At 43.4% G+C, this 26,399-nt stretch overlaps 2 protein-coding genes across 3 annotated transcripts; both read right to left on the reverse strand.

The window, feature by feature from the left end:
• Positions 1-870: 870 nt before the first annotated feature.
• Positions 871-5,546, reverse strand: LOC115539913 (CMRF35-like molecule 5). Its single transcript, XM_030350797.1, has 7 exons — positions 4,900-5,546; positions 4,440-4,751; positions 4,049-4,108; positions 3,907-3,957; positions 1,688-1,795; positions 1,591-1,607; positions 871-1,521 (listed from the first exon to the last, which is right to left on the reverse strand). Exons 1-7 carry the CDS (start codon positions 4,934-4,936, stop codon positions 1,327-1,329), a joined length of 780 nt encoding a protein of 259 aa, XP_030206657.1. The 5' UTR covers positions 4,937-5,546; the 3' UTR covers positions 871-1,326.
• Positions 5,547-12,385: 6,839 nt separating this feature from the next.
• LOC115539914 (CMRF35-like molecule 1) lies at positions 12,386-16,501 on the reverse strand. Of its 2 annotated transcripts, XM_030350798.1 has the most exons (5): positions 16,358-16,501; positions 15,918-16,226; positions 13,558-13,596; positions 13,159-13,266; positions 12,386-13,036 (listed from the first exon to the last, which is right to left on the reverse strand). In XM_030350798.1, exons 1-5 carry the CDS (start codon positions 16,392-16,394, stop codon positions 12,756-12,758), a joined length of 774 nt encoding a protein of 257 aa, XP_030206658.1. In that variant the 5' UTR covers positions 16,395-16,501; the 3' UTR covers positions 12,386-12,755. The 2 variants fall into 2 exon arrangements, with proteins under 2 accessions (XP_030206658.1, XP_030206659.1); XM_030350799.1 differs by lacking the exon at positions 13,558-13,596.
• Positions 16,502-26,399: the final 9,898 nt, after the last annotated feature.

The raw sequence follows: 26,399 nt of genomic DNA on the forward strand, positions 1-26,399 counted from the left end.
GAAAGTTAAATCAAAAAAGTATGTGCATAGGATTATCTGCAATATTGCTAATAAAAAATATTAAGAAATACAAATATCAGAAAAAAATTGAAATTCGGGAAGGATAGTGTAGTAACATGATAAAACCGAAAAGATGGAACTGATGTATTTGTCTTTCAAGCCTTTTTACTTTATACGGACACTTGAACCTAATACCAACTCCAACCCAACCCCCTTATGTATTACTAACAATTAATAGAGCCAGAGTCTACCATGACCTTGCAAAGAAAGATTAAACATGGCCTCCCCGATATTAATGTAACCCCCAGGGGATGCTGAAGCTCACAATTTGTACCACTAAGCTAGAAAACCAGCACAACAGCACTCCCTTTCAAACTCTATGCAGGTTATGTCCAATGAAGAAACATTTATTAGACACAGCATTTTCTGCAGGAAATGCATTTTCTAGTTGCCATTTGATGTCCATCGTCTTCGACTTAAGTCACTCTGATATGTTAGCTTTGTAATGCGGATAACCAAAATATAGGGTTTATCATGCTACACTCCCCCACTTTCACTTCTCTCTCTCTCTCTCTCTCTCTCTCTCTCTCTCTCTCTCTCTCTCTCTCTCTCTCTCTCTCTCTCTCTCTCTCTCTCTCTCTCTCTCTCTCTCTCTCTCTCTTTCTCTCTCGCTCTCTCTCCTTCTGCCCATCATTATATTTAAATGTTTTAAAATGTGTTTAAAGTGATGATTAGATTAATTAGGAATCAAAAGTTTGCAGCAATTACTGAAACAAGATACCTACTCGTTGTATTTAATGATTAGTCTTACAATGATGTGTTTACTAATTATTTATACAAAGGTCCTTTTCGAACATGACAAATATTTCGTGTGATTTATTATTTAATTAATTTGGGAAGAAGCACTGCTCTCTAGTGGCCAATGTATAGCAATCACGAAGACGCTGACTTAATGCTAGACCATATCACATTCTACCATGTGGATCACTCTAGCGGTGACGAGGAGAACAATTTGAAACATGGGTCAGACTGGTGAGGTAGGTACATCGTAGGTACATACGTGTGTGTGTGTGTGTGTGTGTGTGTGTGTGTGTGTGTGTGTGTGTGTGTGTGTGTGTGTGTGTGTGTGTGTGTGTGTGTGTGTGTGTGTGTGTGCTTGTTTGCCTGCTTGCACATGTGTTCATTTCAGTTTTCCACATTCTCCGAAGTAAGTTCTATTCAGATAAGAATTAAATAATACCTGTGAATTTAAGGACAGGTATTATTATCCATATTAATAGTATTTTCTGAAAGCAGAATCACTCTTAATTCTGATCATCCAGGCCCTTACTGAGTCTTTTGAATGGTAGAATACATGACAGAGTCTGTGTACGTTAAGAGGGCCACACCCTTGGAATCATTGTTGTAGCTCACAGTGGAGTAGAAGACACCGGGCTGCTCTGGACTGGAGGGGACCGACACACTCTCATCTGGTTGGTCCTGAGGCTTTGGAAACCCACTGACATTGGAGTAAATAGCGCTATCAGGGTGCGGATTGGTCAATGAAGCGGGAAGGAGGCTGTTCTTCCTAGGGTCTCCTGGACATTCATTGGTGCTTTGGTTTTTGTCTGCAAAGAAAGGAATGACAAGACCCAGTATAGATACATAGTAGTGTAGGAAATCTGTAGGTGTGTCTTTTTGGTCCTACCCAAAGCAAACGCGGCTCTTCTGCGTTTTATCCTGCAGAAGGTCAGAAGAACCAGGGCCAGCACCAACACAGCAACACCAAGGGCTGCTCCTATATACGTCAACTGATCTGTTGACATAGATTTATTTGTATAATTTAATATTTTATATATTTATATAATTTATTCATTTTCAGACACAAAAATAGTCACAAAAATAGTTCAACGCGCCCAACGCGCCTGTGGCTGTTCTGGATTTAGGAGTCCAAGGTAAGAAACCCAAACGCCGCCGTGTTTGGGTGCATGATAGAGCTTAGATTGGGTTTGATTAAATAATATCGGATATAAATAACAATAATCGGGTATAATAACTTCACATGGTGTGTCTGGTGGGTTTCCACCATTCGTAGTGTTGATCAGCAGAGATATAGTCCGCCAAGACGTTGAGGTTGCTTAGCAATCAGAGATGCTGTCCATGCAAGTGAATGGAGCGTTCCCTCTTCGTCATAACTATCAAACAGCCTTCATAACTAAACATAACCAAACATCCTTCACATTCACCGAGCAAACATTATGAAAGTAAAATGCACATTTCTCGCTAAAAATGTTTACATAAACGCTTTTAACGGCGTAACTATGTTACTATTTCCACCCAGAATAAAGAAAATGTCAGCCTTTCATTCTGTGCAACCGTCACTACTCTCTGCCAGTGACGTCGGGTCAAGCTCCACGCTGATTGGCAATCGCGGCTAAGCGTCACGCGTAGGCGAGTCAAAAGTTCAATTTTTTGAACTCCGGGCGTTGGTGTGAACGCCCCGTGCCCACTACCTCCGTCTGTTGACTGATCCCCATTGACTTTGAATGGGGACGGATGCGCAATGCATTGTGGATCCGTCCGTTCCGTTGGAGCCTTCGGCTCAGTCAAGAAGTTGAAAAATGTTCAACTTTTTCGGCAGCGACGGATCCGTCATCCAAACAGATCGCGTGTGCAAATTTAAGCACTGTGACGCGACTCGGGCTCTGACGATACTGGAAAGCGGGAAAGCGGGTCATCTTGCATCGCAACAAGCAGGAAGTAGCGGGAAGAACCCGGCGAAGCGATTTGATTGGCTGACGGATGCCTCTGCAAAGACTACCCCCCATCAGTCAGCCACGCCTTCCCACGTCCGTTGACTGACAGAGGTAGTGGCAGTGGCGGATCTTCCATTAGGCAAACCTAGGCAAGTGCCTAGGGCCCCAACCAAAAAAAAAAAATAATGATAAAAAATCTTTTCTTTTTTCATCTCTCTCTCTCTCTCTCTCTCTCTCTCTCTCTCTCTCTCTCTCTCTCTCTCTCTCTCTCTCTCTCTCTCTCTCTCTCTCTCTCTCTCTCTCTCTCTCTCGTTTGAGTAATAAACATGTAATTTTGGCAAAGGCTGGAGAAATCTGAAACTGATTTTACTGTGGAGAGTTGAGTGGCAGTGCACTATGGGTTTATTGCGATTCTAAGAGTATTGGGATGGTTATTTGTTTTGTGTACGTGTTTCAAAAATGAGGGCCCCATGTCTATATTTTGCCTAGGGCCCCAAAATGGCTAGATCCGCCCCTGGGTAGTGGGCATGTAGGGTTAGGCGCGTTACTGCGTTTACGTGCGTAATTACGTGCGTCTGCCGCGTCTAACGCACCTAACGCAACGCTTCAACGAGTGCAACGCGTCTACGCGCCTATGCCAATGGTTCCCTATGCAAAAATGCCGATTTTCGACGCCCCAAACGCGGTGTGGCCGTACCTTTAGACGCGTTTTACGCACCTAAATAACGCGCCAAACGCACCAACGCACTAACTTGAAAAAAATTGAACTTTCGAAGCGCCTAGCTAGTCAGCGTTGAGCTTGACCCAATGTCACTGGCAGAGAGACGGAGGGCGCACAGAAGCAGGAAGAACATGGACGACCAAGTCATCGTTTCAGTGTGTGCTGAAGCAGCTGTGAGCGCCTAGGGAGGATGTCATGCACTAGAGTTTAGATTCTCTGCCCGAGACCGAGCCCGATCTGACCCGGCCGGACCCACGGGCCGGGTCGGGCCGGGCCTTTGATCGAGCGTTTGATCAAAGGCCACACACACACACACACACACACACACACACACACACACACACACACACACACACACACACACACACACACACACACACACACACACACACACACACACACACACACACACACACTCACACACACACACACACTTAGGAGACGGATTACCAGAAATGCTTTCTCCTCGTGAGATTTCATTTTCAAAGTCTGTTGGCCGGGCTAAAGAAAGTAAGAACAAAATAAAGATTCCATTGACTATACCGCAGCAGAGTTCCACAACAAACCTGTTTATTTTGCCTCCTATATTTACCTGTTGGTGTAAACCGTGTTGAAATAGCTTCTTTGACAGCATTGACATCACTCTTCACCACTTTAATAATAATGGTTTGAAAGGAAGAAGCAGGTCGTTAAATGGAATTATGTTAGATGTGGTTAGCAAACTGAGTACTAATTTGATTAGATTAGATACAACTTTATCAGATAATTTATTCATTTATTATTTATTATCTATTTAACAAACTATAAGTCAAAAGTTTTAAGTCTGATCCGCTTTCCAACAAAAAAAGGGGAACTAAACCATGGATGGATATGGTTGTTATCAATGCCTCACAGCCACCTTCTGATAGCGGAAGTATGTTGAGCTGACAAACCAGCAAAAAAATAAAAAATACAGGTACAATATAGAAAAGGAATCCTCTTACCTTTGTTTACCTTGAGATACACTTTTACATATGTGTCGAGAAGGAACCTGTGTATCCCACACCAATAAGTCCCAGTGTCTTCCAGGCGCAGATCCCTAATTGTTGTGATGAATGTGTTTCCATTGTCTTTGATAGAGTACCTATCCGATCCTCTGGCGCTAGTACTTATGAGAACGTCCTTCACATCCTCACATTTTCCCTTACAGAAATATTTCTTGTTGGTATACGCATTGGTGTGAGTGCATTCGATTCTGACTGTTCCCCCGACCGATCCATTCACGGTCAGGGCCCCCGTCCAAGTCATACAACAGCCTATCAAAAATTCAATGTGTTCTCTGTTATAACAACCACTCGATGATGTACAACAACAACAGCAACAACAACAACAACAACAACAACAATAACCAAAAAGCTGAAGATGGCAGAATCAAGGTGGAAACTGACAGTGAGCGAACCTTACCACTGAGGAAAACGAGGAAAGGGACCGCGGCCTTCATGTTCCTGAGACGCCGCTCTGCTCCCCACAACCCTCCGGGGCTTTAATGGCGCCGTGTTGAAGTGCCGCTTCCTCTTCTCTCGGTTGGCTTCTCCTTTCCGGTCGCACTTAGCAATTCCGAGCTATTTCATTCACTTTTTCTGAAATTTTGTTAATGCAACTTCATGACATGGTTCGTTTGAGCATGTTAGATATTAAAAGAGATGTGGTCAATAAACATATACATAGATTTAATGTAGCCTACATTTAATCAGTGGTCGAGTTGTAAAAAAAAGCCAGGGGGGATGGTGGATTTTTGACTTTTAGGGACAGATCATTTGTGCTGATGACATATGGTAAGAGACCAACGGTGTGATAATTATTATTATTATATTAATATATAAATTTGGGGATAAAATAAGAACGGTATACTGTCATGTCATCGCTCTTATTTTATTGCCAAAAACGCAGCTGATCGGACGCATCACACGATTCGGAGGCATGCATCACATTTAACGATTTAAAAAATATATTATTATTCATTTTTTTCAAAAATGCATTCGGCAGAGAAGGGAGACTATTGTGCTCACGGGTTGGAATGAAAGGGAGGAAAGGGGACAGAGTTGCCTGCAGAAGCGATGTCTGAGATGCAGAGACAGCTTCACGCTACCAGTGTCTGTCTCGTACGTTGTGGAATGAGAGCTTGTGAAGGCACAATTGCGCAAGTACGCCTGCGTGCTTGCGCAATAGCATACTGCCCGAGAATGCAGTATCGCTGTCCAATCTGTCCCTGGGAAAAGTAACGTTGCGTTAGGGTTGCCGCGGTATGCGGTATTACCGGTGTTACCGGTGTTGAGGACACCGGCAACACAGAGTTATTATTTTATTTTTTTCCAGTAATAAAAGAAAATTCTGTAGAAATTAATAATGTAGGCCTAATTATAATTAAGAAAATAAAAATGTAATAATATAATAGATAGATATAATAATAGATAGGCTACCTAACACAAGACCGGTAACCATAGCAACGCCGGTAAACAAACCACGCAAAGCCCAATCCCCACGAAAGCCCTCCGCGCTACGGCCATCCGGAGGCGCACAGAGCTTTTGGCCGTGATATTATGTATACAATTATATTATACTATTAGATATTGAACGTTAAAAGACGCTGTCACCGAGTGTGAGAGGAGAGTTGACGGAGAAGATGGCGGTTGACCTAGTTTAAAAGTTGATACAGTTTATACACGGTAATACCGGTGTTGACACAAGTGTATTAATCGCTGTGAAAATGTCCACACCGCGGCAACCCTACGTTGCGCCGAATTGAAAAAGGAAACCGCTATAATGAGATAGCGGTAATATTTCCACATTAATTGATATAAATAACGGGATGGGAAGGGGGGATAGCCGTTTCAGAAGGGGGATGATTTAGATAATTTTAATTCCAAAGGGGGATGCCATCCCCCCTCAACTCGAGTGCTGCATGCAATTCATAAAACAAACTCAGGATAAAGGTTATGGGCGCTTTATTCTACAAGTGATTAGTGCTACGCATACACGTAAGGCAGGCTGTTGCAATACGCAATGTTATTCACACTAATTGAAATCGTCTCCCAGCCCTAGCACTAGGGGTGTAACGGTACACGTATTTGTACCGAACCATCACGGTACAGGCACTTCGGTGCGGCTACAGAGGTGTACCGCGGTGCGTAAATGTGGCGTACATAGCGTTAATAATGTAAAGGCTTGTTTTGCGACGCGGAATTTAAAACTTGAAGTCGGAGCTCCACCCGGACCGTTTAGCCAAAGTATACTACTCCGACTCTGTAACTGCAGAGACCCCTCAGCAGCTCTCCGTCGGGATGTCGGATGCGCAAAGCAATTCGCTGCCCGATCTATATGTTGACTACAAACCATGTAAGCAGTGTTGTAAATAAACTTCCAAAGCTTTTCAAATCTTATTTGGTGTTCTATTGGTCCTTATGGTGCAAAGAAAACAATGTACAAAGTATTTTAGGTGCAAAGTCAAACCGGAGAAGTGATTTCGGAAATGATTTTGTCATGCCGCTTTTCCACTGCATGGTACCAGCTCGACACGACTCGACTCAGCTCGCATTTTTTGCGTTTCCACCGCGAAAACATGGTATCTGGTACCTGAAGTGGCTGCTTTTTCTAGTACCGCCTCGCTCTAGGTTCCAAGCGAGCTGAGCCGATGCTAAAAGGTGACGTCGGCAGACGGCCGGCCACTGATTGGCCAGAGAGTGTGACGAAGTCACGAGAGCGACATGGCAACCATGCTGGCAACAGCCATAGCAGCGCCGCAGCCAACATATTCCAATTCTTCAACATGCCAGCTAAAAATACGAACACGAATACCATCGCATCGATGTCCTACATTGTTGTTATGTGGGTTCTGTCCATGTGTGGGTTACGTAGGTGTTGTTTGCGTCGCGTACAAAAATACGTCACGGCCCTTTCGCGCAGCCGACCCCGCCCACGTCCCGGAGGTACTATTTGCGGTGGAAAAGGACCCGCGCTGCTACCGTGTCGAGTCGTGTCGAGTCGTGTCGTGTCGAGTCGAGCTACATGTGCGGTGGAAAAGCGGCATTAGAGGACCAATCACAGCCCCTGCCGTCTCCGTTGTGTCGACCAATCGGTCCATGGCGTTGACGGATAGTTAAAAAATATTGGATGCATTGCACACGTAAGCTACGGAGAGTGTCTCCGACAAGCTCTCCGGCTTCGGAGAGGGCTCTCCATGTCTACTACAGCACTTTAACAGGCACACAGCGCATTTGAAAAGGCCCCATCCAGGTGTTACTCTCACCGTTGTTGTGAAAAAATTAGCACTGCAAACCTAGCTCACGACACTATTTCAACAACCCCTGTCTGGGAATTCAGAAACGCAAATGCCATAACCAAGTTATTGGTGTTTTCATTGCTTCTGATCTACGACCATTCTCCGTTGTTGACAAACAAGCAGTTTTTTTAAATTTTCCCCTTAACTATGAAACGTACCGTACCGTACCGTATCTTGACTTAAAAACCGAGCTTGTGGCCACGGAACCATGTGCTGTTTACAGTGGATGTATCGCAATGGCGAGGCGCACACAGCCTTTGGCCGTGTTCTGTAAATATTCGGGAGTCCTGGAGCTCTTTATCTAAATAATATCATATGATACATAGATATCTATATCATATCATTATTTTCACATATCATCATACTATCACGGCCTACAGCTGTGTGCGCCTCCAGAAGATATTGTGGATCTCAAACGAATGCGTCGGGTTCTCCGACGTCTCTGACGTTCTTCCACGACCACATCAATCTGAAGTAGACTAAAAGACGACATGGAGGAGAAAGGGATTGTTGCCCACGATTGTTGTCCACGATTTTCTCCCGCCGGAGCCTCCTCGGCAGTGGGCAGTGGGCAGCGCTTAGGCACAACCGCCTCCTGCAGCGGGGTACGCCGAGGCGGTGGTCCCTCGGCAGTGGGAAGCAGTGCTCAAGCGGGAGACAATCTCGGGGAACAATCCCTTTCTCCTCCATGTCTTGGTTCACTTCAGGGAGTCAAAGCCAAAGTTCCTTTCCCCCAATACCTTCTCAACCATGGCTGAGATAACCCCTACTACAAGTCCCGTCTCTAGAAATACCAGGGACGAGAGTCCGATGTGTTATGCGCCATAACACCAACAGTAGAACGGTTATCCAAATAAAGAAGTGTAGGCCTACAACACTTGCGTTACAATCCTGGAACTCTGTATCTTAATAATATCATATAGCCAACCTGGTCTCACAGGAATCCGTGAAATGACCACGGACGCTTAACTCAAAATCCGTGGAATCCTCACGGAAACACGCCAATTTCCGTGATATGGCCATGGATTTTGCTCCAATGCAAGTTGATGACGCTCATATTCCATAGCACACACACAGATCCCAGTTTCAATGATCAAGTCGACCACGGGCGCTTAACTCATAATCCGTGGTGGCCTGAGGGGGCGGACTTACGAGCTTTATAAGAAGTGATCATCATCAACATGCATTCCATAGGCTACACACTACGCATTGCTTTCACCCAAGGCTGAATTAAAAGTAGGCCTACATGTTTTGCTAAACGTTGTTCATCAATGAGGTTGTAAAGTAGTAATTCGGGCACATCTGTCAAAATAAACCTTTTTTCTTCTGATGTATACGATCTTCATTCATTCATTGAGCCGCAACCGAACTGACGGGGATATTCTCTGATATTATGAATCTTAAAGCCTGCGTCGGGTTCTCTGACTCTCTGGTAGGCCTACTTCCACAAAAAAGACTCGTAGTGGGGGTTATCTCGGCCATGGTGGAGAAGAAATTGGGGGAAAGAAACTGAGCCAGTTGACTCAGAGAGTCAACTGGCTTTGACTCTCTGAAGTCCAGATTTTAATGCTACATGGAGGAGAATGTGATTGTTGCCGTATGCTGGACGGTCGTATGCAGAGTCCTCTGGCTGGGCTCGTCCCACTGCTCCACCGCCGGAGGAGACCGCATCAGGCCCCCAGGAGCAGTGCATACTTCCGGAATCAACCAGTGCTCAGCGGCCAAGCGTGGTATTGCAGCTCTTTTAGCGGGCTGTGGACGGGTCCCTCGATTCATGGAGTCCCAGAAGTAGATATCCCGTTCACTCCAATATAATTGGGGAACAGGAATGTGTCTCCGCAAAAAAATTTCAATCAAAGGTTCATAATTATCTTTATACCGTACTAATAAAATGTAAGTTTTCTCTTTTCAAAATGCCACCTCAAGCGTTTTATTTTATTTATGTATTTTTGCAGGAGAATGGGGAGTGGGCAGCTTAAAGGGGTCGTAGTGAAACAAATGTTGTTTCGGCCCGGCATAATAATAGCTAAATACTAATTTTTGTCGAGATGGCAGGAGGACTGTAATTTAAGGATCACATATAGAGAATCATCGGGGGGGGGTTCATTAACTTAAACTTCCATTGTCAGGAAACAATGCGACTGCGCTCGCTCAGACCTCTCGCTGATGATGCTACAATGCTAACAATGCTAGAAAATGAGAATACTTCTGCATCCGGCAGACCATGCACGAGGGAGTGGCTAGGCGCCCATGATGCGGAATAAAATCTCTCCTTGATGTTCCTCTGCGCCATTGGGCAGTTTTCATAGGAATGAATGGGCGGCAATTTTTCATACGACCGAGAGGTAGGAACAGTGGAGCGTCGGAAAAATGACATGGACCCGAAGTCAACAGAGAGCTGTCTACTGGAAACATCTTCCTCGAATACCGCCTGAGTTTGTTGTTGCTGGTGTCATAAAGAGGTCAGCCGGTGGCTCTGCTGCCACCTGTTGAAAGGACTACAGCGCCACCTAGCGTAGCGGAGTCAGCCATGCTTTGTATCGTTCACGATACACGCAGCAACACCGCAGCAACAAAGTGTAAATAACAATGGATCCCGAGTCCCTATACGCTGTGGCAACCCCGATCGTCGGCGGCTGAGTTTTCCAAAGGAGACGCTCAAACAAGGGTTGCAGGTCAGCGATTTTAATTTGTGTACCTCACGTGGGACCAAAGGTAAAGCAAAAGTCAACATAAGTTCTTCCTCTTATGGGGTGCGGCGGCGGTGACGTCTCTTGCGGTGGCGGCGGTGTCTCTTGCGGCGGCGGCGGCGTCTCTTGCGGGGCGGCTCTTGCGGCAGCAGCGGCGGCTATTTTAGCTGCTTCTCCACCGGTTCCTCAGGTGCTCTTCATCTTCTAAATTTGGCAACAGTCTGGTTGCCACAAGGCCTACTAGGAATTATGATGGCAGTCCAGTAGTTAGAAGAGATGCACAGATGAGCTGTAATGTCATCTGCACCCGCTGCCTGCTATCAATATCCATCCGAGGCAATGTTTTTTTCAACAATTGATACCCACAACCACCCGATCATCATTAAGGCCGCAATGACCACGCAGACGCTTCAACGCATTCGTGGACGTTTATGGTTCTGCGTTGGGTTTTAGTAAGCGGACCAATCACAGCCAATGCTGCTGTGTGGCTCGACGGAAGGTTACGATTTTTGGGAGGCGCACGTCCGGCACTTACGGTGGACGCAAGGAGAGTAGGCTACGCAAGGACGTAAGGGGTCCGTAACCGTCCGTAACCCCCTTGCATTGCGGGAACGTGGAACCATTAAAAGCCCTTTAGGGTAACCGGATGTCACGGTTTTGCGGGGACAGTCCCGATTTTGAGTTGCGGGTTCCGCGTCCCGACGAAAGCCTGTCGGCACGCTAAAATGTCCAACTATGAAATGTCCCCTGTTGTCAGTGATTACATAGGCAACGTGGTCTAATTATAGCTTTGTAAAACTGATTGTTCCTAGCCCTAATAAGCAAAATATAGTGTTTATCGTGTTACACTCCCCCACTTTCACTTCTCTCTCTCTCGCTCTCTCTTTCTCCCCATCATTACATTTAAATGTTTTAAAATTAGAAGTGATTGTTAGATTAATTCGGAATCAAATGTTTGCAGCAATTACTGACACATTCAACTCGTTGAGTTGAATTATTATTCTTACAATAATGTTTTTATTAATTATTCATACACAGGTCCTTTTCAAACATGACACATATTTCATGTGATTTATTATTTAATTAATTTGGCAAGAAGCACTGCCCTCTAGTGGCCAATGTATAAGAATCACGAAAGACGCTGACTTTACGATGGACACATTATACTATATGGTTCTCTCTAGCGGTGACGTGGAGAACAATTTGAAACATGGATCAAACTGGCGAGGTAGGTACATCTTTTGTTTGTTTCATCGAGCTTATATCTTTTCTTTTTCAGTTCAGCTAGATATCAGTCCTAGCTCATTGACCTGGTGGACTACACTTGTCACCTCATGTTAAAAATATTGATCTGCATGAAAAACCATCTTGTAAGATGTAATTATCTTCTTAAAGGGGACCTATTATGCTTTTTCGACTTTTATGACCTATAAACGTTGTTATAATGATTGATAGTCATGTTTAACCATACTAAAGTGTCAAATAATGACGTACATGCATTTCAACGTATTCCCTGCTGACAGTCTGGGGTGGCTGTGCAGAGCGCTAAACACTCGGGACAACTTTTGCGATTCACTTGTTCACATTTCCGGGAAATCATCTACTACGTAGAGGCACTCCTGCCGCGCCCCCATATGCCTGGTCAAATCTGCCCGCGCTCGCGCTTTAAGGAAGGTAACCGATCACAACGGAGTTGGGTTGGCAGGAGGGGGGCGAGGGGGGCGGAGAAGGAAGAAACCGAGCGTTGACAGAGAATGCTGAAAGCGCCCAGATGAGAGGAAGAGTTTCCCGAAAATCTACATTGTTTTTTGTGTTTGGTTAAACATGACTATCAATCATTATAACAACGTTTATAGGTCATAAAAGTCGAAAAAGCATAATAGGTCCCCTTTAAGTGTTACTGAAGGATGTTGGTTTTTGGTTCTCAAAAGGAGAGTTTTGTAAACATATTGCCCTTCTTTGATTGCTGATTTGCTCTCTAATTCGATTTGCATATTTTCACATCTGTGCGGTTGTGTATTTGTGTGTGTGTGTGTGTGTGTGTGTGTGATTGTTTGCCTGTATGCACATTTTGGTATGCATTCATTTCAGTTGCCAACATCACAGAAGAAAGTTCCATTCAAGAATTTGAATGACTTCAGAACATGACAATGACATGAGAAAATAGGAAGCATATTTTGATTATCATCCCCGCAATACACAATAAATAAAACTGTTAATAGCAGTACAGTTATTATTATCACTATTAATAGTACTTTCCGAAAGCAGAATCACTCTTATATATCAGGCCCTTACTGAGTCTTTTGAATGGTAGAATACATGACAGAGTCTGTATCCGTTAAGAGGGCCACACACTTGGAATCATTGTTGTAGCTCACAGTGGAGTAGAAGACACCGGGCTGCTCTGGACTGGAGGGGACCGACACACTCTCATCTGGTTGGTCCTGAGGCTTTGGAAACCCACTGACATTGGAGTAAATAGCGCTATCAGGGTGCGGATTGGTCAATGAGGCGGGAAGGAGGCTGTTCTTCCTAGGGTCTCCTGGACATTCATTCGTGCTTTGGCTTTTCTCTGCAAAGAAAGAAACGACAAGTCCCAGTATAGATACAGTACTGTAGTAAATGGCTTGCAAGTGATTGTTTCCGTTGGTTCGTTGTGGAGGAAACATGGAGGTTGGTCTGTTTCGGTCATACCTGAAACAAACGCGGCTCTTCTGCGTTTTATCCTGCAGAAGGTCAGAAGAACCAGGGCCAGCACCAACACAGCAACACCAAGGGCTGCTCCTATATACGTCAACTGATCTGTTGAAATGGATATATTTTTCATTCATTTATTCATTTTCACGCACACCCACACTCTGTACAAAAAATCTCGTAGATGAGGTTAACAAGCAGGCAACTACTATCTCATCAAACCTAAAGGCTTGGTTTGGTCACGCGGTTTAAAGTCTGATAGCTGTTTCTGATAAATGTGATTGTGCTCGAAAAACCACACACACACACACACACACACACACACACACACACACACACACACACACACACACACACACACACACACCAACACACACACACACACACAAGATGGATTACCAGAAAGGCTTTCTCTTCGTAAGCTTTCATTTTGTTTGTCTGTTAAAGAAAGTAAGATAAAGAAAGTTAAAGAAAGTAAGAACAAAATAAAGATCCCTTTGAATATACCACACAGTGCCGTAACTAAATCTGTTTATTATGCTTCCTATATTTACCTGTTGGTTTATACCCTATGCAGTGTTCTTGAAGAAAGTAGTTCAAAACAGGTCGCTTTTAACTCACTTTATTTGGTTAAAGTATTTCGGCATGGTAACTACAAAGCAAAAAGAGGGGAAATGTGTTGGACACGCGTGGAGCGACCAACCACAGCCCACCGTGCAAACCGCAGGCCACCGTTCTGACCTCGTCTGGCTCCTGCTCCTGCATTATAAACGAGTAGGCGTGGCCTATTTGACGTATTAGCTCTGACTTCCGCCTGTGTTAAAGGTCCCATGACATGCTATTTTATGTATTCTTTAATAAAGGTATTAGTGGGCAACTAACACAGTATTCAAAGACGTTCCCGAAATTCAGCCGTGGTGCAGAGTCACAGCCACTCCGAGCCAGTCGCACATTGAGCTTCCCCCAAATGCGCTGTTTTGGTGTCTGTAGGTATAATGCAAATGAGGAGGAGCGAGGCGGGTCAAGGAGGAGGGTGGGGGTGTGGCCCTGAGCAGCTTGCAGCCACAGTACCATGCGCTCTGTTTACAGTGGATGTATCGCAATGGCGAGGCGCACACAGCCTTTAGCCGTGTTCTGTAAATATTCTAGAACACACGGGAGTCCTGGAGCTCTATATCTAAATATTATCATATAGCCTACATAGATATCTATATTATATAATATATATTATCACGGCCAAAAGCTGTGTGAGCCGATATTATGAATCTCAAACGACCGCGTTGGGTTCTCCGACGTTCCTGGTTCTTCAACGTCCACATCAATGTGAAGTAGACTGAACCGCGACAAGGAGGAGAAAGGGATCGCTGCCGGGCAGCGCTTAGGCACCTCCGCCTCCGGCGGTGGTCCCTCAGCGGGGCTCAAGCGCTAGACATTCGCCGCCAACAATCCCTTTCTCCTCCATGTCGTCGTTCATGTCCTTGAGGGAGTCAAAGCCAAAGTTCCATCCCCCCAATTCATTCTCAACCTTGGCTGAGATAACCCCCAATACGAGTCTCGTTGTAGAAATACCAGAGACGAGAGTCCTACGTGTTATGCGCCATAACACCAAAAGCAGAACGGTTATCCAAATAACAAGGAAGTGTACAACACTTGCGTTACAGTCCTCGAGCAAATAATATCATATAATCCATAGATATCTATATCATATAATACATATTATCACGGCCATAAGCTGTGTGCGCCTCCAGACGATATTGTGAATCACAAACAACTTTGTCGGGTTCTGCGACGTCTCTGTTTCTTCCACTTTCACATCAACCTGAAGTCGACTGAACCGCGCGCTGCCTGCTGCCGGCTGCCCGCTGCCGGGCGATGGTGCCTCTCACGGCAACTGGCGGCATGTCGCAGTTCATATAGCCTACTTCAGCGAGTCAAAGCCAAAGTTCCTTTCCCCCAATTCCTTCTCAACCATGGCTCAGATAACCCCCACAACAGTCTCGTTGTGGAAATACAAGGCACGTCAAAGAACCGACAAGAAATACTTGCGTTACAGTGTTTGTATTCACACACACACATGTGGCGCTCGCATGGTCGAGTCTCATTGGCGGGCCAACGTCTCTGGGCGGGCCAGGCAGAGTAAGGGGAGGAGCTTAGATGCTTGATGACCTCCTAAACACAGACATTCCAAATCAGCGCACTTGAGCCTCCGTTTTTTCAAAGGCGAGCAGAACAGCTAGTGCTCGTTTTACACCAAACGCAAGTTTTAGCCACTGGGGGACCATAGGCAGGCTAGGGGAACTCATATTTATGTTAGAAAACCTCATTAAGTGAGATTTTCATGTCATGGGACCTTTAAAGATGCTGCCTTCTGTGGCTGCGGTAGGTATTGCAGCTTGTATGTTTGATACTGCTCCCTTGTGGCTATGTGGGGGTATTACAGCTTATGTGCTTTATGTACGTAACACCTATGACCCTGTTGTCGTCAAATGGAATAATGTTAGACGTGGTTAACAAAATGAGTACTAATTTGAATAGATTAGCTACAACTTTACTATATAATTTAACCTATAAACTATAAGTCAAAAGTTTAAAGTCTCATTCCGCTTTCCAACAAAAAAAGGGGAACTAAACCAGTCATGGATGGATATGGTTCATTATCCATGCCTCACAGCCACCCGCTGATAGAGGAAGTATGTTGAGCTGTCAAACCAGCAAAAAAATGATAATACCGGTAAACAATAGAAAACGGATCCTCTCACCTTTGTTGACCTTGAGATACACATCAACAAATGTGTCAATTCCTGTCCTTTCTATCCCACACCAATAAGTCCCAGTGTCTTCTGGCTGCAGATTCATAATAGTTGTGATGAATGTGTTTCCCTTGTCTTCGATAGAATACTTATCCGATCCTCCCGTCTTACTTCTTATGAGAACGTCCTTGTCACCACATTCTCCCTTACAGAAGTATTTGATGTTGCTACCCGCATTGGTGTGAGTGCATTCGATTCTGACTGTTCCCCCGACCAATCCATTAACGGTCAGGGCCTCCGTCCAAGTCATGCAACAGCCTATCAAAAATCAAACTTGTTTTCCGTTATAACAACCACTCGATGATATACAACAACAACAACAACAACAACAACAACAAATGCTGAAGATGGCAGAATCAAGGTGGATATAAACAGTGAGCGAACCTTACCACTGAGGAGAACGAGGAAAGGGACCGCGGCCTTCATGATCCTGAGACGCCGCTCTGCTCCCCACAACCCTCCGGGGCTTTAATGGCGCCGTGTTGAAGTTCCGCTTCCTCTTCTCTCGGTTTGCTTCTCCTTTCTTGTCACACTAAACACTTCTGAGTTATTCTATTCACTTTTTCTGTAATTTTGTTGATGCAGCTTCCTGACATGGTTCATTTTAGCATGTTAGATATTAAAAGAGATGTGGTTTCTATACATATAATGTACATGTAATTAATAGAAACAAACTCAGGAAAAAGGTTATGGGTGCTTTATTCTACAAGTGATTACGGCTAGGTAGGCATACACCTAAGTCAGGCTGGTGCAATATACAATTTTGTTCACATTGAAATCGAAGACAAGCCCCAAAGCCCATGTAGCATTATAACCCAGGGTCATCTTTTGGATCAAACCACTTTCGTGGTTACTCTTGTGGTTCCAATAAAGTAACATTTTGGAATTAGTTAGAAAAAGTGTCCAGAAAAAAGAATATGCCTTCCTCTCCATAGGCCTATGTCATTCATGACATGCAGATTTTACAAGAAATAAAGAGGGAATTGTTAAAAAAAAATTAAAGCATTGTGTGATATACACTCTCCTCATTCAGGTTGAGGTTCAGGCTTTGGTAGAGACACGTCTGTCCGGAATCAGCCACATCGGCGTGTTCATTGAGGTCTATGGTGATGCAGGCACTGACCGTCGGACGCCGCGGCTTTGTGGGGACAGTGTTTGGTGCTGGTTGCGGCAGAACTCTTTTCGTACGACCAGAACGTACAAACTTGGACTCGGGCCGAGGAGGTCCAACAGGGCTCATCGTCTCATAATCGTTTTCTTTCTCTCGATTACTCTAGACAAAGAAAAAGACAACACAGAGATATCACGGTCTCACTATGGGCCATGAGTATGCCCTACTCCATTCTTAGGTCACAGACGATGATCATGTTTACAACGTGTGTTGGCCCACCTCCTGTCTGCGGTGCCTGCCGGTGTTATTCCTCATGTGCCTAGCAAGCAGCCAAAGCAAGAAGGTGAACAGGCAAACAAATAGCAGCGCCACCATACACATCGCAACCGTCAGGATCCAAGAAACCTGGGACCCTGAAATAGAAGAAGAAACCCAGAAGTTGCTGGAGCTTAAAATGCAAACTGTGAATCCATACATAAAGACACAATAGATTCGGCAGACACGCCATTTAGGCATTTGATTTCGAACCATCTCCACCCGCATAGCATTCGGCCCCGGCCCACGAGAGGTCTCATGGGAATTTAGCCCAAGCACTCAATTGTCCTTTTTTGTGCCCCCTTTGTTTAAGCTTCAAGTAGGGCTGTATATAGAAAAATGACAATGTAATAATAATTTCGGTATACCTATTTCTGTTCAATTGCTGATGTTTTGCTACGTTCAATACAAGGCTCTAAAGAACAGTGCAGATAGTAAAGCTGAAGATTGTTCTTCACCGCAGGGTTGTGGAATACAGTGCGTTACATTACATTACGAACACACATACACACATGCACGTTACTCACTGGTAAGGTCCCCTTTTGGAACTGAAAAGAAGCATAAACATTGATTTCAGGCACAATTTGTACAGTAGGGATACCAATAATAATATGAGTGGCACCATTATTCTATGATAATTATTAATAATAGGCCTTATGTTTTTTTGTTTCTTTCCCCGCTAATTATATTGATCAAATTTAATGTAATATCATGACATGAAAGTTTCTCACCTGTTGAACTGATGTTCATGTTCATGTTCATGCCTTTCAATCCATGCGTAGCAGGGAGAGAATCCATCACGATTGTCCTTATAGCTCACTTATAACAAACTGGCTTATTATTAACAATCTTTGAAGTTTATTCGATCTTGAGATATTTAAAATGCATTCCAATTACTGCCAGTTCATCTCAATACACCCTCTCAACTGTTGGCTTGGAATGAAACATCCCGGAAGACTTGTGACTTTTATTTCTCTTACACACACCTACACATGCACACACACACAAAAACCAAAGAATACATCTCTTCCTCTTTCATGTCAAGTCTAACACACCTAAACCTCAGCATAGATGAAGTGAACTACATAAGTGTCTCTCGTACATCTCCTCTTAGATCTCTAAGAGGATCTCTATGGGAGAGAGATGATAGATAGATGAACAGATAAAATAAATGAAATAAACAGCTAAGAGACATGCCAGCCAGCTTTCTGTATTTTTACTCATAATTGCTTAAGAAATATATGAATGATTACACTCTTGTTGTTGATAAGATACATGGCCAATCCATGGTATGGAAAAATGAGTTGCCCTATTATAAAGGTACACAATAAAGAATCCCTAAAAATCCCCATACCTTTATCAAAATTTTGTTTTTTGGTTAACACAATACAGAGTGCAGGACGATTTTATATCAATCTGAGCTGACATCATACTCATAGAAGTTTTTTATACCTATGTAAGGGCCTTCCTACGAAAGGAAAAGGAAGTTGCCTTCAGTTCTCGGTCATATGCACAATGAGATCTGAATTCTGTGAAAATGGTAGGCTTCTCTTTTCCCGAGGTGAAGCACTTGATCAGCTGAACCAAATGTACTTGAATTTGTACTGTATAGTAGAAAATGCTATTGCAAAGAAAGAACCCCCAAAAATGCTCATGTTTTTCCCTCTAGAATTCAGGGATCCAGTCACTGGCAGACAGAAGCACATTGGTTCATGTCTGTTGGTTCTGGGTCCATGTGTTCTGTTTCAGGCCGCGTCCTCATCTCCTGCTCTTCATTGTTCTCCGTGTAGCCACCCTACATACGGAAAGATTACATGGGTTCAAGACCATTGTGTTTTAGTACTGGAATACATAGATTATGGTTATGGTTTAAATGTGAAAAATATCGTTAGAGTCATTTCACTAGATTAATGACTGCACCATGTGAAATATATCGTTAGAGGTATTCCACTAGTTTAATGACTGCACCATGTGACAAATATCGTTAGATGAGAGGAGATGTATCTTGACATTGTGATTGAGTTGTAACACTTCCTTCTTTCAGAAGGACACTTACCTCTGCTCTCCTGCCTTTCTCTGTATCTGGCTGTCTCGGACCTAAAGATAAAACAAGGAGATGTGATAATGTCCGCGTCCAAGTGAGGGTTAGGCTTTCCGGCCACCTATAGTATAACACAACAGTGTGTGGCGCATATCATATGCAACAACCTTATTATAACACTCATAACAGTTACACAACACCGGTAGAAAAAAAATATCATAAGGTTGGCGTGGGTCGTAACCACAGCGATAACACGCCTCCCTCTTTCCTAAAACTCTCAGCCCAAAACATTTTTTTTACACATAGTGGTGAATTACATCTGAAACAATGGGCACACTGGCTCTCTAAGAAAAACCTGTGGATTCCAAGATGCACATGCAAGGCTAAGTTTATATTTAAAGAGATTTTATTTTCTATTTAATTATTTCTATTTGCATTTGTACCTATAGGCTATGGCCCAATCCCAATGTCCGGACTCTCGGACTTTGATGCGCGTTCTCACAAAATTATTAAGGCTTTAGGGCTGTCCCAATGTCGAATTTGAAATGGCATGAGGGTTTGAGTCCAGAGACTTACCAACCATTTCCGTGAGTCTGCATCAGTGCAGACTAATGCGAGTAACGCGTTCAGTGTGGCCGTACCTTTAGTCCTTAGTCCTCAGGGCTCAATTTGGGATTGGGTCTATGTTGTTCTGCATAGCAGGGTTAGTCAATTGGTCTGCAGATTCTTTTTTGAAAGAATTTTTTTTAATGGTATGGCATTGGAAGCTGAGTGTATTGTTTAATCCCTATTGTTCGGTGTGTGTGTGTGTGTGTGTGTGTGTGTGTGTGTGTGTATGAGTGTGCGTGTGTGCGTGCGTGCGTGCGTGCGTGCGTGCGCACCTCTGTGCCTGTTTCGGGATACCTTTTGTGCTCCTCCAACGGCCGTAGAAGATGACAGGTATCAGAGCGCATACGAGGAGAGCCAGGCTCACTGAGATGATGATGACCACCATGGTACCTGCACAGAAACATGCATCTGTACATCTGCTAAAGGCTCGTATAATCCTACATTTTCCCACAGGTTCTGTTTTCATATGATTCAATGATGGACAATAAGGCATGTTGTGGATCTGGATGTGCAAGAGTTTTGCTTTATATCTGCAGTATTTTTTCTCTACATGCATCTTTATTATCTATCCCTCTTCAAGCGATTGATTGGATTGTTTATAACCATAGCTGCTTGGTGTATGAATGTGTGTATGGATGGATGAATCTTAGGCGTATGTAAAGCCCTTTAAGTGGACACAAGATAGAAAACTTCAATATAAATGCAGTCCGTTTACAGTTCATGATTATTGTGAAGGTGCAGGCAATTGCCAGTAGGTGTCAGTAAACAGACCGCATGGGAGACCCCTTAATGATAACAGTGGCGGAGCTAGAACATTTTCAGTGGGGTGGCCAGGGGGAGACCAGAGATCATTTTGGGGTGGCACCTAAATCTAAATATGATATCACAAGGCATCTGGAAATTTAGGGAATATTAAAGGCATGTACATGCTGTAACTCTCTATGTTTACTTTATCAATTTCTTGCAGTTACCTATGAGTACCTAAATTTCATTTCTGACAAATTTTAAATGTCACATTTCTAAAGGCCTCGTGTGTATAGATTAAACTCAGATTCAACAAGTGCAGGTTGGTCTCAGCTTTTCAGGTCTGTTTAAAAAAAAACAATACCTCAATGTTCTGATCCAACACTGTAAAAGTCAAAATGCAGTGCATTTACTTTTGAATCCCTGCCTCTAACATATACAAAATACATTAACTTGCAATAGATTCATCTTACAACAGCCGTATTCTGCGATAATTGTGGTTTGCAGCAAAGCGGTTCACAAATCACCAAAATCCAAGTGCTTTTGCTCGTCTTGACTCTACACTTAAAACTCCTAGATTTCTGAGTTGAACATCATCCATGGTAGATTTAAGGTTGGTCTTGACCAGTTTGGGTGTGGAAATGCTTTGTTCACAGGTAGCTGTATTCACAGGTATGGCAATGGTCCCTTTGCATAACCTGAACAGCTCATGGGATACCTGTTTCAATGGATCAATGATCTTTGTGAGCTCCACAATATTAGAGGGCATTTGTTCACCAGATGTGGACATAAGAGCCAGACATAAATGAATGCAAAAATGCAAAATAAAGAAAAAAGTAAAAATAAATGCAAACATGACAAGGGTGGCCAATGGGGTGGCCGGGATTCAGTCTGGGTGGCCCCGGACACCATTGGCTACCCCCTAGCTCCACCACTGTGTGATAATACTTTTAGGTTTAAAATATTCTGCCCCTGGAGGAATGTGTTAAACATCTGAAATACGAATGCTTGTCACCTGTTTCATTTATTCACTTTTATAGAAATTTCAACAAAAGTCCTTCACTCACATGGAGATATAGGTAATTCCTTCTGTCAATCATTCTTACATTTAGGAAACCATTTGCTATGACAATTCCATCTGTAGTCAACGGCCATGTTTCAGGAGTTCCGGTGTAGCCGGATAGGGAAACAACAGATACCCAAGACCGATGCCGGGGTCTTCCTCTTCCATGTATGGGTCATAGTTTTCAATATCTTTGGAAGGTGTTTCAGTTCTATGCAAAATTTTGGCTAATCTTTCTGAATCGATATAAAAAGCTATAAACGCTTATTTGTCCGAGATAGTTGCTCTTCACACGTTATTGGTCAATTCCCGTTGCCTGCAGATTCTGTTTATAGAGATTAATCATCTAACAAATTATATTAATGGAACAATTTATCAATAGGCCTACAACCAACCTGGGTTTTGTTTTTATTTCAACCTACAATAGATTGATGTTTTGTTGGAGGTAGTCCGGTATTTTGAGAGGAGTCAAGTGATTTTTTAAAGCAGTAAAATACTAAATGAACATAAATATAATAGTAGCCTAGGGCCAAGGCTAATGAAAACGTTGTTTTGCCAAGTCTCGCATGATAAACGCTAGGGCAGTTGCAAATTCAACAATGTCAACGATTGTTGTCCAATATAAAAAAATAAACAAATTAACGGGTTAAAATATCTTTACCTGTGATGTGTGTCGCTGCCTCCTGTTCCGACTTTTGTCCTCCTTGCGTTACTGATGTCGCCAGGGACGTGACAGTTGAAGGATGGTTGTCTCGAGGCATTAGCTCAGTCACGGGTCTAGGGGCCATGGTGGGAGTCAGAGGCCCAAGAGGAACAGTTAAAGCTTTGAGGAGACAAAGAAGAACAGTGAAATGAGACTCAAGACCACTGCGGTGAACACCGTGAGTTCTAAACAAACACAGTGGTCTGAACGTCATCATTGGCCCACGGTCAACTGTGTGCGTGCTTTACCGCAGCGATTTGAAACCCTATGACTCAGTCCAGCTTTTAGGCCTACAATCCAGCAATTATTAGCCCCAAAGCCTTTGAGAAGCAGCAAGGGCCTATTTCCTATAGGCCCTATTCATTGAAATAGGCAGACGCTCCGCGGACTCTGTTGTTTACAAAATAAATTGTAATTCCCTTGAGGAATTTGAGAGGTGTGAAGAGGTCTCCCATTCACAGAATAAGTGTTTACTTTGCCTACATCGCGGAACAAACCCAAAATAAATACAACTTACCATCCAGGACTTTGAGGTGGTAGGTTTCTTGGTGCATGACCTTTGACCTTTTGGTTGACGTACAGTGATATCTCCCTGTGTCTGCACTCTCTAGCTTCCTCACAGTCACAGTAAACACACCATCCACTCCACCGCGCTCAATAACGTATCTCCCCCTCTGGGTAACTTCGGCCCGTGCTCCATCCGTCTGAATGAGCGCGTCTTCACTTGAGCACTTTGAGGACTTGCAGAAGTACGACTGGCTCCCTGCAGAGCTCCATTCACCGGAACATTGGAAGGAGATGTTTCCGCCAACATTGCCTTTCACCTCTCTCACCGTGTGGTGAGAGAGGTGTACTGCTGTAGGATCAGCAGTGCACAACGCTAGGAGAACAAATTAACAGGTTACAATATGTGGGCCATTCACTTTGAGGCATTTTTCTAAAATGAATCAAAGGAATTGTTTCTAATATTGTTAAATAGTAAAATAACACTCGGACATTGCTTCTGCCTTTGTTGTGAGAATGATTCCATTGCATCCGTCAGTTTGTAAAAGTGAAACAATCATGTCTCCAATCGAATCATTGTTAGTGTGTTTAATTAATTGTTAATTTGTTAACTATTAGAGTGTAGTCCAGACAACACAATGGTGCAGTGAGTAACATTTAACCGTAAGGTTCAAGGGACCTTCGTTCAAAACCTGTTCTATATTATGGTGTTGTTTGTTTGTTTGTTTGTTTTTAACGGTTTCTCCCAGAAACACTCAGAACATCTCCAACCTCACAAGACATGCTCACACATTGGAATCCCTGTACTGGCTTGAAGGTGGGGGAATGGGGTCTGTAAGGTGTGGACTTTGATTAACTGGGTCCTAGTTTAGGCTTTTACTTGGAAATTAGAGGAGAGCTAAGTTGAGGTACAATTATTATTTCTCTATTGCCACAGTGGTTAAGAAATGTTTTTTGTTTTATTAGTATAGAATGTTTTTTTAATTTTAATGTAAGATCACATGGCTTTAAACTAGTAGATAATAAGGTACATAGATAATTAAACTACTTGTTATTGTTAATTATATATTTATAACAATATTAATACAGAACATGTATTAGCTTTGTAACCATAGACTATTTAACGGGTAATAAAAATATGCCAGCGGCACAATTAAATGACATCATATCACATCATCACATTTTTGTTAATATCTAGATTTAATTAAACATCAGAAATATTTGTATTTGTAACAAATAACACTTGAGAACATAACACTTGGACAATCAAGGAACATCCGATGGTTTCATTCTATTAATTAATTATAATCTGTGAAATTAAGTGTTGAATGAATTATAACAAAAAATCCTTGATTTAGACCCTTTTTGAATGAAACAAGGGATTGCAATCTTTTCTTTAACCCTCAAACCCATGTGGTCTTTTTTTGGTTAACCACAAGTTTAATAAACTTGAGGCAAATACGATTCAATATTACCAGTTGATACAGCATGGAGATGGTCTGAAATCTATTTGTTGTTTTATACTCATTCTATTTGTATAAGGTGTTTGCTGCTGCTGGCAGTGCATTTACCTGAGGGAACCTTCCAGAAGGATTAATGAAGTTCCTGTCTGTCTGTCTGTCTGTCTGTCTGTCTGTCTGTCTGTCTGTCTGTCTGTCTGTCTGTCTGTCTGTCTGTCTGTCTGTCTGTCTGTCTGTCTGTCTGTCTGTCTGTCTGTCTGTCTGTCTGTCTGTCTGTCTGTCTGTCTGTCTGTCTGTCTGTCTGTCTGTCTGTCTGTCTGTCTGTCTGTCTGTCTGTCTGTCTGTCTGTCTGTCTGTCTGTCTGTCTGTCTGTCTGTCTGTCTGTCTGTCTGTCTGTCTGTCTGTCTGTCTGTCTGTCTGTCTGTCTGTCTGTCTGTCTGTCTGTCTGTCTGTCTGTCTGTCTGTCTGTCTGTCTGTCTGTCTGTCTGTCTGTCTGTCTGTCTGTCTGTCTGTCTGTCTGTCTGTCTGTCTGTCTGTCTGTCTGTCTGTCTGTCTGTCTGTCTGTCTGTCTGTCTGTCTGTCTGTCTGTCTGTCTGTCTGTCTGTCTGTCTGTCTGTCTGTCTGTCTGTCTGTCTGTCTGTCTGTCTGTCTGTCTGTCTGTCTGTCTGTCTGTCTGTCTGTCTGTCTGTCTGTCTGTCTGTCTGTCTGTCTGTCTGTCTGTCTGTCTGTCTGTCTGTCTGTCTGTCTGTCTGTCTGTCTGTCTGTCTGTCTGTCTGTCTGTCTGTCTGTCTGTCTGTCTGTCTGTCTGTCTGTCTGTCTGTCTGTCTGTCTGTCTGTCTGTCTGTCTGTCTGTCTGTCTGTCTGTCTGTCTGTCTGTCTGTCTGTCTGTCTGTCTGTCTGTCTGTCTGTCTGTCTGTCTGTCTGTCTGTCTGTCTGTCTGTCTGTCTGTCTGTCTGTCTGTCTGTCTGTCTGTCTGTCTGTCTGTCTGTCTGTCTGTCTGTCTGTCTGTCTGTCTGTCTGTCTGTCTGTCTGTCTGTCTGTCTGTCTGTCTGTCTGTCTGTCTGTCTGTCTGTCTGTCTGTCTGTCTGTCTGTCTGTCTGTCTGTGTCTGTCTGTCTGGCCATTTTTGCGAATACAGAACCAGGCGCAATGAACCAGAACACATATTCTCACTGAGCTTTTCTCTAATGATAGCTAGCTTTCATAGCACATTTAAGTGAACTCCATTGTCAGTCTGTTCAGAACAGTGCTTAGGAAAAGCCCCATGCAATTGATGTATTAACTGCTATGCTCATCTTTTCAGTCATGGCAATGAAATGAGAAATGCTTGCAACATACAGAAATATAACCAGTGTTCACATTAGATTATAAACATATTCAACTTACCGGACAGGGTAAAAATTCCAACGCATAGGATACTCATGTTCCACGTGATGCAATTAAACCAAATTAGGGGAAAAGGCATGATATGATCAAATAAAAGAAGAAAAAAAGCTGATTATCAAGATTGCCAAAGACCGATAGAAATTGCAAGTGCACAATGGGCTGCCTTTTTCTCTATGGGATTTGATAGTTAAATAAGAAACAAGAGGATGTTTTTATCTCCTGTTAATCTTCTCGCTTTTGAATCAGCCGGAAAGTCAGCTTGAGACCCTCGCAAAAGTCCTTGGTTTGACTATATCTCTTTTGTGAACAAGCTTAATGCAAAAAGTGTGTTTGTAGAGATACAAAGACAGTGAGCCAATGAGCGACGGATAGAAAGAGAGCGCACAAGAGAGAGGACAAGGAGGGACAGAAATAGAGCTAGAGCCTAAGAGAGTGAGAGACAGATAGGGCAAGAGGGCCAGCGTGAGGGACATGTTGCCCATGCATGAACCTCAAC

Source organism: Gadus morhua, chromosome 3, assembly GCF_902167405.1.
Source record: "Gadus morhua chromosome 3, gadMor3.0, whole genome shotgun sequence".
In the NCBI taxonomy this organism is placed as follows: Eukaryota; Metazoa; Chordata; class Actinopteri; order Gadiformes; family Gadidae; genus Gadus; species Gadus morhua.